Consider the following 15,551-nt stretch of genomic DNA (forward strand, 5'->3'; position numbering starts at 1 on the left):
AAGGATAACTTGAAGCCTTGCTCTGGAGAAAATGACTGGTCATGGGATTTTGCCTGTCAACTGACCCATGCTTCCAAAGCCTGACACATTCTGGCCGTGACCACACTTGTCGACAGGACTTTGAAATGGCCGTTCTGGCACTGCTCTGGGGGTGAATCAAGGCAATCCTGAAGGAGGAAGGAGGACCCTCTCCCGGTCTACCCCGCCCTCTCCACTCACTGTCACCAAGGAGCTGCCGACCGGAGCCCACCCAGCGACCCAGGAGGGGCACAGAGCCAGCCCTGCCCTTCACACGCCCTGTAGGGAGCAGAGGGTCTGCGGGCTGAGCCCTCTCCCCCCGGGCTCTTGTTCCTGGCCGCGAGGAGCCTCCCCTTCCTTCGAGGCCCTGGAGGTGGTGCCTGTCCTCCCGCGCCAGGCCTAGGACCTCGTTCTCACCTGAATCCCTGATCCAGCTGCTGGGCTAATTCTGAACAAGTAAACATGCTGCTGGCACACGTGAGATCAGAATGTACCTTCCCCCCCGAGAGAAGGGCTCTCGACACGGATGGCGCGGAGGCCTCTCACCTGCTCTTTCATTTCCGCGTAGACCTTCTCCGAGTTCAGCTCCACCTGCCGCTTGAACTCCTCCAGCGCTGCATCTGCCTGCTGTGCCTGCAGCCTCTGAACCTCAGTCACACGGGTGAGCTGCTCCTCTTTTTCCCTAGAAAAGTTCAGACAAGCCGCAGAGTTAAAATATAAAATAAAGGAACTGGGCTTGGATCAAAGAACAAAATTTAACCCTCTCTAAAATAAAATTCAGATTTCCATTTTTTGATCCAAATTCTATAAAACTTCCCTTTAAAAAACTGGCAATAACATGATCTGCCTCAGGAAAAAAAGGATATAAACCCATAATATGTGTTCTGATGAGGACACACTACTTCTGATGATTTCCCTAAGAACGAAACTGTCTACAACCAGGAACCTCCATCACCCAATGAATGGATAAGCAAAATGTGCCCATCCATGCAGTGGAATATCACTCAGCCTCAAAAAAGGAATGAAGCTGTGATGCACCCTACAACACGGACAAACCTCGACAACAGTGTGCAGGGGGTAAAGGCCAGACACAAGTCACATGTTGCATGATTCTATCTAGGAGAAATATCCAGAATAGAGACAGGAGAAGCAGATCAGTGGTCGCCTGGGCCGATGGGACGGGGGGATGGGGAGTGGCTGCTCACACACAGGGGGCTTGGGGAGGGGGTTGATGGTGAAAATGTTCTGGAATTAGATAGTAGTGATGGTTGCACATCCTCATGGATATACTAAAATCTGCTAAACTGTACACTTTGAAAGGATGAATTTAATAGTATGTGAATTATATCTCAATTAAAAAAAAACACTGTGCCATAAGAATACCTCTAACATGCACATCTGGCAGAAGCTAACCTGCAGGGTGACAGGGCAACAGAGCGATGTGGCCGCCTGAAATTATTCTGCTGCTCTCTAGTAAGTACATCTGCCTAAAAGAACCGATAACCATCTCGTTTCTTTATACCTTGAACTAAAATTAAATAGTCAAAAGGGTCCAACAAAAGAAGAGAAATCTCTGCATGTTGCTAGAAGAAACAAATGAAGGCTTTAGGTTATAAGTACACGAAAGTTACTACTGACTTCTACTGAGTTCTACCCAGGTACTAGGCACTGTGCAAACTAGTTTAATACGTCTTCTCTCCTTCATTCTCACAGTCAACTTCTATAAGACTATTTTTATATCTCTAGTTTTACAGAACAGGAAACTGGGGCTTAGAGAATATTTCCAAGGCTACACATCACTAACAGTCAAGGCAGGACTCGAGTCCCGGCCGTCTGCTTCTAGAGCTCCTGCTGTTGACTACTCTGCTGTGCTGCTTTCCTGATTTTCCAGATGCCATATGCTATGGTCTGAACGTGTCTCCCCAAAATGAGATTAGTGCCCTTATAAAAGGTACCATGTTGGGTACGACCGCCTAGATACAGATTGGCAAATGTGATAGAGAGTTGTTACAAATGTTTGAGGGACGTCTATTCTGACCGATGGACCCAACTGACCGGAAAAAGTTGCCTAGAATGCTCTATTCAAAGGACCGTGAGGCTGGAGAAGAGGCGAAGGCCGCCGCGGTCCATGCGAATGTCCCCACGAGGGGCTAAGGTTAGGAGGCCCAAGAGCTACTTCCCTGCCACACACTCCATGACTAGTTCATCCCATGTTGCTCTTTAATTTCTGAGGCCCTCCTAAACACACTTGGGAAGACGATTCCACAATTAGGATTACAAGTTTTCAAAGGTTTACCTTTGCTTGCTCAGTCTGTCTATAAATAGAAAAGAGGGCTTCCCTGGTGGCGCAGTGGTTGAGAGTCCACCTGCCGATGAAGGGGACACGGGTTCTTGCCCCGGTTCGGGAAGATCCCACGTGCCGTGGAGCGGCTGGGCCCGTGAGCCATGGCCACTGAGCCTGCGCGTCCAGAGCCTGTGCTCCGCAACGGGAGAGGCCACAACAGTGAGAGGCCCGCATACCGCAAAAAAAATAAAAATAGAAAAGAAAGTACATTGGACAATATTTGAAAACTTTAAAAATTTATAAATCGTATAATTTAAAATTACGTATCATTAATTAGCCAGGAGAAAAGTCTGCTAACACAATTTATAAAAATATATAACGTATGGCTGAAATATCAACTTTTTCTATAAATGCTGAAAGTCAGTTGTTTTACATTTTTTGTCCAGTAATTCACCTGAGCTACTTAGTTACTGTAAATAGTTTCAATTTAATAGGACAAATATTTTCTCTATATTACCTCATTCTTACCTACCAAGAGTTTAGTTCATTTACTTTATAATTGACTTATGACTACATAAATCAAAGTCATAAGCTTTACCCATGATCAGCTATATATTGAGACCATATTAAAAATACTGTTTGTTAAAATATAACCTAGTGCAATGAGGCACATTGCTTTTGACTGATCATTTCTAGCCTGATTTACAAATAGCAAATATTGTTTTATATTAAATAGCAGACACAAGGAAATGACCAAAACCTTCCAATTCATTTTCAGTCCCACCACACCTACAAAGCTAATTTAGTGGTAAAGCTAAATACCAAAGAGTGGTGAAGGCACCACCCAATGTATCAATGTTTCTGTCCAGTTTAACTGTGAAAATACATTGAGCTCCACTAATATTTAGAAATCTTCTGTTTTAATATAAATAAAATATGTCTTATTTTAAATAAAGAGATGATATTCGTTTTAATGAGGGATCCATTTTAATTTCTATCAAAGTAATGAAAGAGAAGTGGAAATTTTCAGCCCTTGAAAGAGAGAAGAGTCTGCTCCTCACTAATGTAAGAACAGTACTTCCTTTTACCATGAGTCCAAATAACGTGTCCTGTAAGAAGCAAAAAAAAAAGCGACTTTGAAGATTATTTTTTTCCGTGGAACTAGTTGCGGGGCCAAGTATACACGTATCACTGAAAGGCCTTAAAGCTGGGCCTCCATGAGGATAAAAAGGTGGGAAGAAAATCTGCTTTTTAACTCTGAGTTATTTATAAAACACAGTAAATTTTCCTCATCTGAGTATATAAAGCATAAAGAACAAAAGAAGCTGCATCTTATCCAACCACAAGCCAGTTCAGATTAAAGGATGTTCTGAAGTACACGATTATTCCAAACACGCAATAAAATGCAGGAGACTAATGGACTACAATCTAGTATTTCTTGAGCTTGAAAGCCAACATTTCTATGTACAGGCCAACCTTAATTTGAAAGCCTTCCCTTTGCACATTTCTGCACCAGCACTTCTGATAACGTTGGCAGGGATCCAACACATATTTACAAGGCTTCATGTTACAGTAGACTTCACTTGCTGCCAGCTTGGCATCTCCACTGGAAACTCCAAGAAAAACAAAACAAAACAAAAAACTTCAAACACGTCTGAAAAACAGCTAGAAGTGTCTCCACTCCCCTTCCAGCTGGGCTGGAAGACAAGACTTTCAAGCAGCTGTATCATCTATATTCCTGGCTGCTATTGGTACTTAGGTTGATTAAAGTGAGTCAGTCAAAAACATTAAGATACAACTATGCTTTTAAAGGCACTAAAAATAATGCCTTCACTAAGCATGATAAATAAATAGACTTCTTTTGCCTCTTCTTCACGTGACTGCTAAGACTAATGGTCTCTGCTAAATTCTTCTTAAAAACGATAAACACTGTGGACACATCTAAACATTTAGATACTTCAAGAGTTAGAAAGGAATACCAGTAAAATTGGAAATTAACAGCGGTCTTAATAGCGAAAAAATGACAATATTCCTCAAATTGATGAACAGATTCAACACAATCCCTGTCAAAATCCCAGAGGGCATTTTGCTGAAATTGACAAGCTGATCCTAAAATTCATCTGGAAATGCAAAGTACCCAGAACAGGCAAACCAATCTTGAAATAAAACAAAGTTGAAGGACTCACATTTCTTGATTTCAAAACTTACTACAAAGTTAGGGTAATCAAAACAGTGTGCTACCGGCATAAAGATTGACATATATAGAATAGGATTAAGATTCCAGAGATAAATCCTTACGTTGATAATCAGTAGATTTTCAGCAAGGATGCCAAGACAATTCAATGCGGGAATAAAATAGTCTTTACAACAAATGGTGCTGGGACAACTGGACATCCACGGGCAAAAGAGTGACGTTGAATTCCTTCATTACACAACACACAGAACGAACTCAAGATGGGTCACAGACCTCAATGTAAGAGTTAAAAACACAAAGCTCTTAGAAAGAAAATATAGGAGTAAGTCTTTGTGACCTTGACCTAAGCAAAGCCTTCTTAGATATAACACCAAAAGCATAAACAAGAAAATGAAATATAGATAAATAGACTTCAGCAAGTTAAAAAACTTGCCCTGCTAGGGATATTATCAAAAAGTGAAAAGAAAACCCACAAAATGAGAGAAAATATTTGCAAATCATATATCTGAAAAGAGACTTGTATCAAGAATATATAAAGAACTCTCATAAATCAATAATAAAAAGATAAAGAACACAATTTAAAAACAGGTGGAATCAATATTGTTAAAATAGCCATACTACTGAAAGCAATCTACAGGTTTAGCGTGATCCCTATCATATTACCCATGACATTTTGCACAGAACTAGAACAAACAATCCTAAAATTTATATGGAACCACAAAAGACCCAGAATTGCCAAAGCAATCCTGAGGAAAAAGAACAAAGCTGGGGGCATAACCCTCCCAGACTTCAGGCAATACTACAAAGCTACCGTAATCAAAACAGCATGGTACTGGCACAAAAACAGACATATGGATCAATGGAACAGAATAGAAAGCCCAGAAATAAACCCACATACCTACAGTCAATTAATCTATGACAAAGGAGGCAAAAATATATAATAGAGAAAAGAGAGTCTCCTCAGCAAGTGGTGCTGGGAAAGCTAGACAGTTGCATGCAAATCAATGAAGTTAGAATACACCCTCACACCATACACAAAAATAAAGTCAAAATGGCTTAAAGACTTAAATATAAGACATGACACCATAAAACTCCTAGAAGAGAACATAGGCAAAACATTCTCTGACATAAATCGTATCAGTATTTTCTTAGGTCAATCTCCCAAGGCAACAGAAATGAAAGCAAAAATAAACAAATGGGACCTAATCAAACTTATAAGCTTTTGCACAGCAAAGAAAACCATAAACAAAATTAAAAGACAACCTACATACTGGGAGAAAATATTTGCAAACTATACAACTGACTGACAAGGGCTTAATTTCCAAAATATGCAAACAGCTCATACAACTCAATAACAAAAAGCAAACAACCCAATAAAAAGATGAGCAGAAGACCTAAATAGACATTTCTCCAAAGAAGACATACAGATGGTCAATAAGCACATGAAAAGATGCTCAACATCGCTAATTGCTAGAGAAATGTAAATCAAAACTGCAATGACGTACCACATCACACTGGTCAGAATGGCCATCATCAAAAAATCTACAAAAAATAAATGCTGCAGAGGGTGTGGAGAAAAGGGAACCCTCCTACACTGTTGGTGGGAATGTAAGTTGGTGCAGCCACTATGGAAAACAGTGTGGACGTTCCTTTAAAACCTAAAAATAGAGGGGACTTCTCTGGTGGCACAGTGGTTAGGAGTCCGCCTGCCAATGCAAGGGACATGGGTTCAAGCCCTGGTCTGGGAGGATCTCACATGCCACGGAGCAACGAAGCCTATGCACCACAACTGCTGAGCCTGCACTCTGGAGCCCACAAGCCACAACTACTGAGCCTGCAAGGCACAACTACTGAAGTCTGCGTGCCTAGAGCCCGCGCTCCACAACAAGACAGGCCACCACAATGGGAAGGTCACGCACCGCGGCGAAGGGTGGCCCCCACTTGCCGCAACTAGAGAAAGCCCGCACACAGTGATGAAGACCAAAGCAGCCTAAATAAATAAATAAATAAATTTATATAAAAAACTAAAAATAGAGCTACCATATCATCCAGCAATCCCACTCCCAGGCATGTATCAGAAGAAAACTAATTCGAAAAGATACATGCACCCCAATGTTCATAGCAGCACTATTCACAACAGCCAAGACAAGGAAGCAACCTAAGTGTCCATCAACAAATGAATGGACAAAGAAGATGTGTTTTATATATATATATGTATATATATATATATACACACACACATACAATGGAATATTACTCAGCCATAAAAGGAAGGAAATAATGCCATTTGCAGCAACATGGATGAACCTGGAGATTGTCATACTAAGTGAACTCAGAGAAAAACAAGTATCATATGACACTGCTTACATGTGGAGTCCGAAAAAAATATACAAATGAAGTTATCTGCAAAACAGACACAGACTCTCAGACTTAGAAAACAAATTTATGGTTACCAAATGACAAAGGGGAAAGGGGGTGGGGTCAGGAGAATAAATTAGGAGTTTGGGATTAGCAGATATGAACTATTATATCTAAAATAGATAAACAACCAGGTCCTACTGTATAACACAGGGAACTATACTCAATATCCTATAGTAAACCATAATGGAAAAAAATATGAAAAAGAGTATATACATATACACACACACATATGTATATCTGAGTTACTTTGTTGTACACCAGAAACTAACACAACATACTTCAATTAAAAATAACAATAAAAAGAAGATAAATAAAAATAGGTGAAGAATCCAAATAGATACTTCGCCAAAGAAGATATACAATTAGCCAATAGGCACATGGAAGGACACTCAGTATCACTGTTAAGAAAAGGCAAATCTTGGGCTTCCCTGGTGGTGCAGTGGATGGGAGTCCGCCTGACGATGCAGGGGACACAGGTTCGTGCCCCGGTCCGCGAAGATCCCACATGCCCCAGAGCGGCTGGGCCCATGAGCCATGGCCGCTGAGCCTGCGCATCCGGAGCCTGTGCTCCGCAACGGGAGAGGCCACAGCAGTGAGAGGCCCGCGTACCGCAAAAAGAAAAAAAAAAAAGAAAGAAAGAAAATGCAAATCAAAATCACAATGAGGTACCATTAAACAACCTCTAAGATGGCTATAATCAAAAGACAGATAATAACAAGTGTTATTGTTTTGTTCTGGTTTCCATTAACCTTGCTTGGGCTTTATTGAGCTTCTTAAATTAGCATAATTTTGTATTTCATGAAAACTGGAAAATTTGGGACCATTAGTTATTCAAATATTTTTCTGCTCTATTACTCGCTTCCCTCTGCTTCTGTGACTCAAATTAAATATATTTCATACACTGTCATTTCCTGCAAGTCTCTGCAGCTCATATTTCTTCTGGTACATTTTTCGTTGTCCCCAGATTGACTAATTTCTATTCATTTATCTTCATGCTCTTCTTGTAATCTCCATTTTGTTGTTATACTCAGTCTACATTTTAAATTTCAAATGTATTTTCCACTGTTTTTCTATTGAGATTTCCTAGCTTTTCATTCATTACTACCAATTTTTCCTAAAGTTCTTTAAATAATTATAATAGCTACTTTAAATTTTTATCCACTAATTCTAGTGTCTAATTTATCCTAGGGTGGTCTCCATTGATTGACTGCATTTTCCTTTGAGAATAAAAGGGCCATGTTATCCTAATTGAAAATAAGCAGGTCATGTGTTATCCTGATTCTTCATATGTCAAGTAATTTTCGCTTATATCTTTATGAATGATACATAGTAAAGAGTCTGGATTCTGTTTTTTTCCTCTGAATAGTATTGATTGGTAATTTTAATTATTTGTTTATAGCAGGCAGTTAACTTGGCTGAATTCAATCTATAAATTCTGTCTCCCCAGAAGCTCATATATAAATTCAGCTCTTTTAGCTTACTTGGGCTATTTGGAGTTTCAGGGGTCAGTCACAAATACGTACCGAGATCACATGAAGAATTTGGGCTCCCTTCTCTGGCTCTCTTATTTCCTGGGTGTCTCTCCATCTTAGTTTGCCAGTGGTTATAACCGTCCATTCTTTCATCAGGTTCTTCAAGCACTAAGAGGACAAGTTATCTACCCAAATTCTAGCTGTCCCACATGGCATCAAATGCGGCCAGATAAATGCTACAAAAGTGGGAAGCTCACCCTTACTTCTTCCAAGTGTGTACTGCCTTCCACTATCTCTTTGTGCCTATTCATTCTCCAGGGTCTTCAGGTAGTGGTATTTTATACCTTGTACAGAGTTTATGTTTGTGAGAGGGTCAGTCTGATTGGAGCTTTCTCGGCCACCAAATGAACTGGAAGCTCCCTTCTTGGTTGTTTTGATGGGCAGATTACTATTCATTCTTTAGGGGCTCAAATGTCAGCTCTTCAGATAGAGCTGCTAGCTGCTTCTTTCATCCTTGTCAGTGCCTTTTATATACTACTACTATAGCACTTTATATACACTATTACAGCTGTTAATTTATACATTTATCTTTTTCAGGATAATCAGATCTCTTTGAGACCAGGGGAATGGAGAGTGTGAGGACAGAACAGTGTCTTCCCCTTATTTATAGCACATACCTTTAGCATATTACTTATATGGAATTATTCAATATTTTTTTGATAAATGTATACCATCTAGATCAGGGATCCCCAACCCCCGGGCCACAGACTGGTAGTGGTCCACGGCCTATTGGGAACTGGGCCACACAGCAGGAGGTGAGCAGCGGGCAAGTGAGCAAAGCTTCATCTGCCGCTCCCCATCGCTCCCCATCGCTCCCCGTCGCTCCCCGTCGCTCCCCGTCGCTCCCCGTCGCTCCCCGTCGCTCCCCACCGATCCCCACCGCTCCCCGTCGCTCCCCACCACTCCCCACCACTCCCCACCGCTCCCCACCGCTCCCCGTCGCTCCCCGTCGCTCCCCGTCGCTCCCCACCGCTCCCCGTCGCTCTCCGTCGCTCCCCACCACTCCCCGTCGCTCCCCACCGCTCCCCGTCGCTCCCCATCGCTCCCCATCGCTTGCATTACCACCTGAACCATCCCCCCCTGGTCCGTGGAAAAAATGTCTTCCATGAAGCCAGTCCCTGGTGCCAAAAAGGTTGGGGACCGCTGATCTAGATGGAACCAGAACAAAACCAGGGAACACAACAAAAATGTTGACATTTCAGGCCAGATAATTCTTTGCTTGGGGACATGTCCTGTGCACTGTGATATGCTTAGCAACATCCCTGGCCTCTCCTCTCTAGATGCCAGTGACAATATCCCTTCCCCAATTCTGACAACCCCAAAATGCCTACAGACATGTCAAATGTCCCCTGGAGTAGCAAAATCACACCTGATTGAGAACCACTGGGACAGAAAGTATGGCCCCAGGGTCAAACTCCAGTCTTGAAGAACCGTATTTGGTTAAAGCATGATAGTTATGAATAAGAATGAGGAATCTTCTTCAACTATCCAAAAATCTCTTAAGAAGATATGGACGTCAGCTAGGAGGTCCATAAATCCTTTGACATCACCTGGATTTGAATCATGATTCAAAAGAACTGATCCTGGCATCAACCTCCTAGCCAACATTCTCAGCCAACTTAGTCATGTTCCAGGAGCTGAGGCAAGGGTCCTGGCAGCAAATTCTAAGAGCTATTCAGCGAAACACTGCAGAAAACTTAGACAAAGTGTAAGAAATGGTTCTTATATTGGAGAAACTACAATCTGATTAGGGAAAGAGAAAAATGCAAGCCAAAATCAAATGGTAGGGTAATATTATGGATATTTTGTGACAAATCGTAAATACTATAGGAATACAAAAAAGGGAAAGGGGCAGTGAGAGTCTATATAAGAAAACCAATGTCAGAAGATCGGAAGATTTGTGTGTAAAGTGAAAAATAAAGCAATATAGGTAAATGTAATGAAATATTTAAATAGTTTAAAGTTTTACATAAGAATTTTGTGCTAAACTAAGGTCTGCCTATAATATGGGTCTATTAATAAGTTAAAAGAACTCTACCTCAGCAAATAAAAAAGCGATTCAAACTTTTACAGTGAAATAAGAAAACCCTGAGACAATGATCCTTAAAGACAAAACGGCTTCAGTGTACAGAGAAGAAAAATTCCTTTAAACACTTTAAACTTCAATATAAATCCCAAATCTAATGTTGTTTCCTTTTATGTTTCCTATATTTTAAAAAGTACTGATTAAAAGTTCCATATATAAATTATACATCATACTTGCAAAGCTACATATGTACCCACCAATTCATCCTACTTTACAGGCAGCAATATATCAGTAAATAATAAGGAAATACATGTTCATCCTATGAAATGACAAGGCCTAAATATTTTGAAATAGGTGCAGACCACTTCTTGTTACTATGGAGAGGAAAAAGGCAGTGTGAAGTCATTCAAGCAGAATGATAAGTAAACCAAAGCCAGATCAAAGGAATAAAGAAGAAAGGCTGAAATGTGAAGCTGAAATATTTATTTCCTTCAAAACATCATTCATGCCTTGTCCCTGGGCAGTTCAATATTTCAAAGTAGCTGGAAAATATTCTCACTTACATTCATCACTGTGCACAAGTAGATCAAATTTTAAGTAGGCAAATTTTTTCTTTATTTACCAAATATAAATGTAATATTTATCACTGAGAGAAATTTTTCTGCTTTTCATAAATGATTTCTAAATTATGTGAAATATATTTTAAAGTCACAATAGATATTTTCTAGTACTTTTACTGAATGATGCTGCTACAAACTGTGATGTTTATAGTGTAACCATAATTTTTAATGTCCTTGCAAATGGTGAAAAAGAGTAAACATTGAGTGATTTCTATGCTTATTACAGTGTAGAGCAGTTCATATATTATTTCATTTCATTATTATAACTATAAAAATTTTTATTTTTTTTCACAAATGAAAACAATGAAATTTAGAAGAGCTAAGTGATTTACCCAGGTTTATGTAGTAAATGACAGAATGAGAAGTTAAACCAGCCCATCTGACTTCAGAGTCAAAGTTGTTCTATTTCTTTAGATCTGTATTGTATGTACATACATATATATAATATATATATTTAACAAAATCACTGATTTAGTTAATTAACTGAAGTTACAACTAGGTCCTTACTATAATTTATTCCTACATGACATTAATATTTGCACATCAAATCACTTTTAGAACATTTGAAAGCTAAAATGTTCATCAAGCATTTACTTAACACCTGTATGCCAGGATCTGAGTTTGGTGCTAGAAATACAAAAATAATCAAGACACTGTCCCTGCTTTCAATATGGAAGGAAGATAGATTCTATACTGTTTTCAATGTGATAAAAACTACACAATGATATGAACACAATACTATGAACAAGACCAGAGGAATTCATTGTGGTATAGAGTAAAAAGCTTCATAGAGGGCATGTCATTTTGGTAAGATCATCACTAAGAATGTTTAAAAGGTATTTTATATATATGTATATATAATATGTTAACTATATGTATGTGAAATGTGTATGTATTTGTCAAATATATATTGGTATTTAATATTTATAAATTATCTTTTATTTTCCTCCTTACCATCATACCTTCCATGAAAAAAGCAAATCTCCATGAGAAGATTTTTCTTGCAAGAGGAAGATGACTATGGTAGGGGCAAAAAATTTCTAAAGATAGGATTAAAGTTTTCTTTGAGATGTAATAAAATACAGAACAATTTTTACTGATTATAAAACACTCTATTGATAAGTTCATAAAAGTATGTTACCTGGATTTATGTTGGTTTTAAGATACCTATCTATTTATAAACATATATCCATATTTCACTGACCATTTCTTCCCACCTCATTCTAAACTCTTCCAAAGACTCCAGTGATGATCTTACATTTGTGTAATAATAAGTTCGGTCATCTGCTAATCTGCTACCATGTGGCATTCATTAATTCATTTACCATTAATGTGTTAAGTACCCACTATGTGCCAGGTACCTTCTGGAGGTTGAGGAAATACCACTGGACTAATCACAACCAGTTCCTACGCTAAGGAAGCTTTCAGTCTAGCAGGGGAAAAGACCATGAATTAATACATCACTATTAATGAATATTCAATTCAATGAACAAAGGAGAAATATAGGGTATTAAGGGTTCGTATAACAGGGAGAAAAAAAAACCTTGCTTAGGAGTTAGGATATAAGAAAGTGATGTTCCAGTTAGCTGAAGGATGAGAAGGACTGGCTAAAAGAAAATACAGGATAAGAGCATTCCAGCATAAAGGATAATAAACGGAGAAGCTGTGAAAGGGAAAGACTGTTGTTAATTCAAGGAAGAGAACAGGAGCCAACAGGACAAAAGTACAGAGAACAGAGAAAAGGGCTTGTGATGATGCTGAGAATTACCTTCTCACAGTGAAATTCTAGAGAGAGAATTTTTGTAGTTTTACAGAAAAACTACAATGTTTGAAAAATATAATGGATGAGACTAAAGGCAGATTATACATTGCTAAAGAAAAGATTAGTGAACTTGGAGACATAGGAATGGAAACTAACCAAAACAAAGCACAGAAAGGAAAACAGAATAATAAAAAAGAAACGAAGCACCTTTCAGCAACCTAACATACGTGTACTTAGAGTTCCTAAAGGAAAAGAGAGAGATGGGAACAGAAAAATATTTGAAGAAATAATGGCCGAAAGCTTTTCAAATTTAGCTAAAATTATAAATTTACAGATCCAAGAACTCAAAGAACTCCAAGCACAAGAAAAATAAAGAAAACTACACCAAAGGCACACCATAATCAAACTGCCCCAAAACCAGTGACAAAGAAAAAAAGAATCTTGAGAACAGCTAGAAAAAATTAGAGGAACAAAAATAAGAACGGCAGCAGACTTCCTGGCAGAAACAATGTAATCAAGAAGACAGTGAAGCAACATCCTTAAATTACTGAAAGAAAAATCTTAAAATTCCATACCCAGTGAAAGTATTTTTCAAAAAAAAAGGTGAAATACTTCCCAGACGTACAAATAAATGACGGAAGAATTCATAACAGGACACCTACAGTAATAATAATAATAAAGGGAGTCCTCAAGCTGAAGGATAATGACATGAAACAGAAATATGGATATACACCAAGGTATGCATATAAGACATTTTTTATATTATCTAAATATCTGTAAAAAATAATTCACTGAATGAAAATAATACAATGTAGTGTGTGCTTTATGACATGTAAGAGTAAAATGTATGACAAGAATAACACAAAGTCACAGGAGGAGAAATGGCAGTAAACAATTGTAAGATTCTTACATGTGAATTAGTATAATATCACCTGAGGGTAGACTGTGACAACTTTAAAATGTACATGCTAAATTCTAAAGCAGCCACTAAAATAACAAAGCCACTAGTTACAGCTAACAAGCCAATAAAAGAAATGAAAGGATTCATTAAAAATATGCAACAATGCAAAAGAATGCAGAAAAAAATAAAAAGGGAAACTAATGGACATACAGGAAAAACAAATAGCAATATTCCAGATTTAAAATTCACCATATCATTAGTCACATTAAATGTAAATGGCCTGGCCTTCCCTGGTGGCACAGTGGTTGAGAGTCCGCCTGCCGATGCAGGGGACATGGGTTTGTGCCCCGGTCCGGGAAGATCCCGCATGCCGCGGAGCGGCTGGGCCTGTGAGCCATGGCCGCTGAGCCTGCGCATCCGGAGACTGCGCTCCGCAATGGGACAGACCACAACAGTGAGAGGCCCATGTACCGCAAAAAAATAAATAAATAAATAAAAAATAAAGAGGCCAATAAACTAAAAGTATTAAAAGAATATACCACACCAACACTAATCAAAAGAAATCTGGAATGGCTATACTAATATCAGCCCAAGTAGATTTCAGAGCAAAGAATACTGCCAACAATAAAAAAGTCATCTCATAATAATTACTCAATAGACTAACAGGATACAAATCTTCTAAATACAAAAAATAAAAACTTACGGAACTGCAAGGATGAATAAAGACATGCAAAATTATAATTAAAAATCTCAATATCGCTCTCTATCACTAATTGATAGGAAAAGCAGGCAGGTAAGTATAAACAGGATTTGAACAACACTATCAGCCAACATGATCTAATCGAATTCCACCCAGCCACGGCAGAATACATATTGATTTCAAGAGTGGAACACTTACCAAAATAGACCATATTCTGGAACATAAAACAATTCTCAAAAACTTTAAAAGGATTCAAGTCATGCTGTGCATACTCTCTGATCACAGTGGAATTAAATTTAAAAGCTATATAAGAAAGATTTCTAGGAAACCCCCAAATAACTGAAAACTAAATAACACTCTTCTGTCAAACCTATGCGTCAAAAGAAGAAATAAAACAAGAAGTTAGAAAATATTTTGAACTTAATGAAAATGAACATAACACATATCAAAATTAAAGAGATGCTGCTACAGCTGTACTTTGATAGAACTGAATAACTACATAGAAAAACTTTAATATACAGATTTCAAGTCAATGGCATCAGCTTTCACCTTAACAAGTTAGAAAAAGACTAGAAAATTAAACACAAAATACGTAGAAGAAAGAAAAGAACAATAATAATCAGAACAGAAGTCAATAAAATAGGGCCAGAAAACATTAGAAAAAAATCAGTGTAACCGAAAGCTGATTCTTTGAGAAGACTCATAAAATTTATAAAACTGTAGCCAGACTGACTTGGAGAAAGACAATACAAATTAACAATATTACGAATGAGGCAGCTTACGTCACTACAGATTCTATACTCTTGTATTAAAAGGACAAGAAGGCAATGTCATGAAATAAACAGAAAAAAATTTCAATTCATACTTCCCAGCATATACAAAATTAACTTAATAAACAAGTCATATTCCTAAATGTAAAACCTAAAACTATAAAATTGCCAAAAGAAAGCAGGAGAAAACCTTTGTGACCCGAAGTTAGGGAAAGAGTCCTTCGCTATGACACTAAAAGCACAATCCATAAAAGAACAAATAAATAAACCGGATTTCATCAAAATTGAAAACACCTGCTCTTTGAAAGAAACTATTAAAAGAA

At 38.3% G+C, this 15,551-nt stretch overlaps 1 protein-coding gene across 18 annotated transcripts in view; it reads right to left on the bottom strand.

The window, feature by feature from the left end:
• CEP112 (centrosomal protein 112) overlaps positions 1-15,551 on the bottom strand; it is a 422,023-nt gene that overhangs the window by 247,050 nt on the left and 159,422 nt on the right. For all 18 annotated transcript variants that reach the window (XM_067714849.1, XM_067714863.1, XM_067714851.1 and 15 more), the window contains one exon: positions 565-700. In XM_067714849.1, coding sequence (XP_067570950.1) covers positions 565-700 — 136 coding nt within the window. The remainder of the gene's footprint in view (positions 1-564; positions 701-15,551) is intronic.

The sequence above is a fragment of the Pseudorca crassidens genome, chromosome 19 (assembly GCF_039906515.1).
Source record: "Pseudorca crassidens isolate mPseCra1 chromosome 19, mPseCra1.hap1, whole genome shotgun sequence".
Taxonomy (NCBI): Eukaryota; Metazoa; Chordata; class Mammalia; order Artiodactyla; family Delphinidae; genus Pseudorca; species Pseudorca crassidens.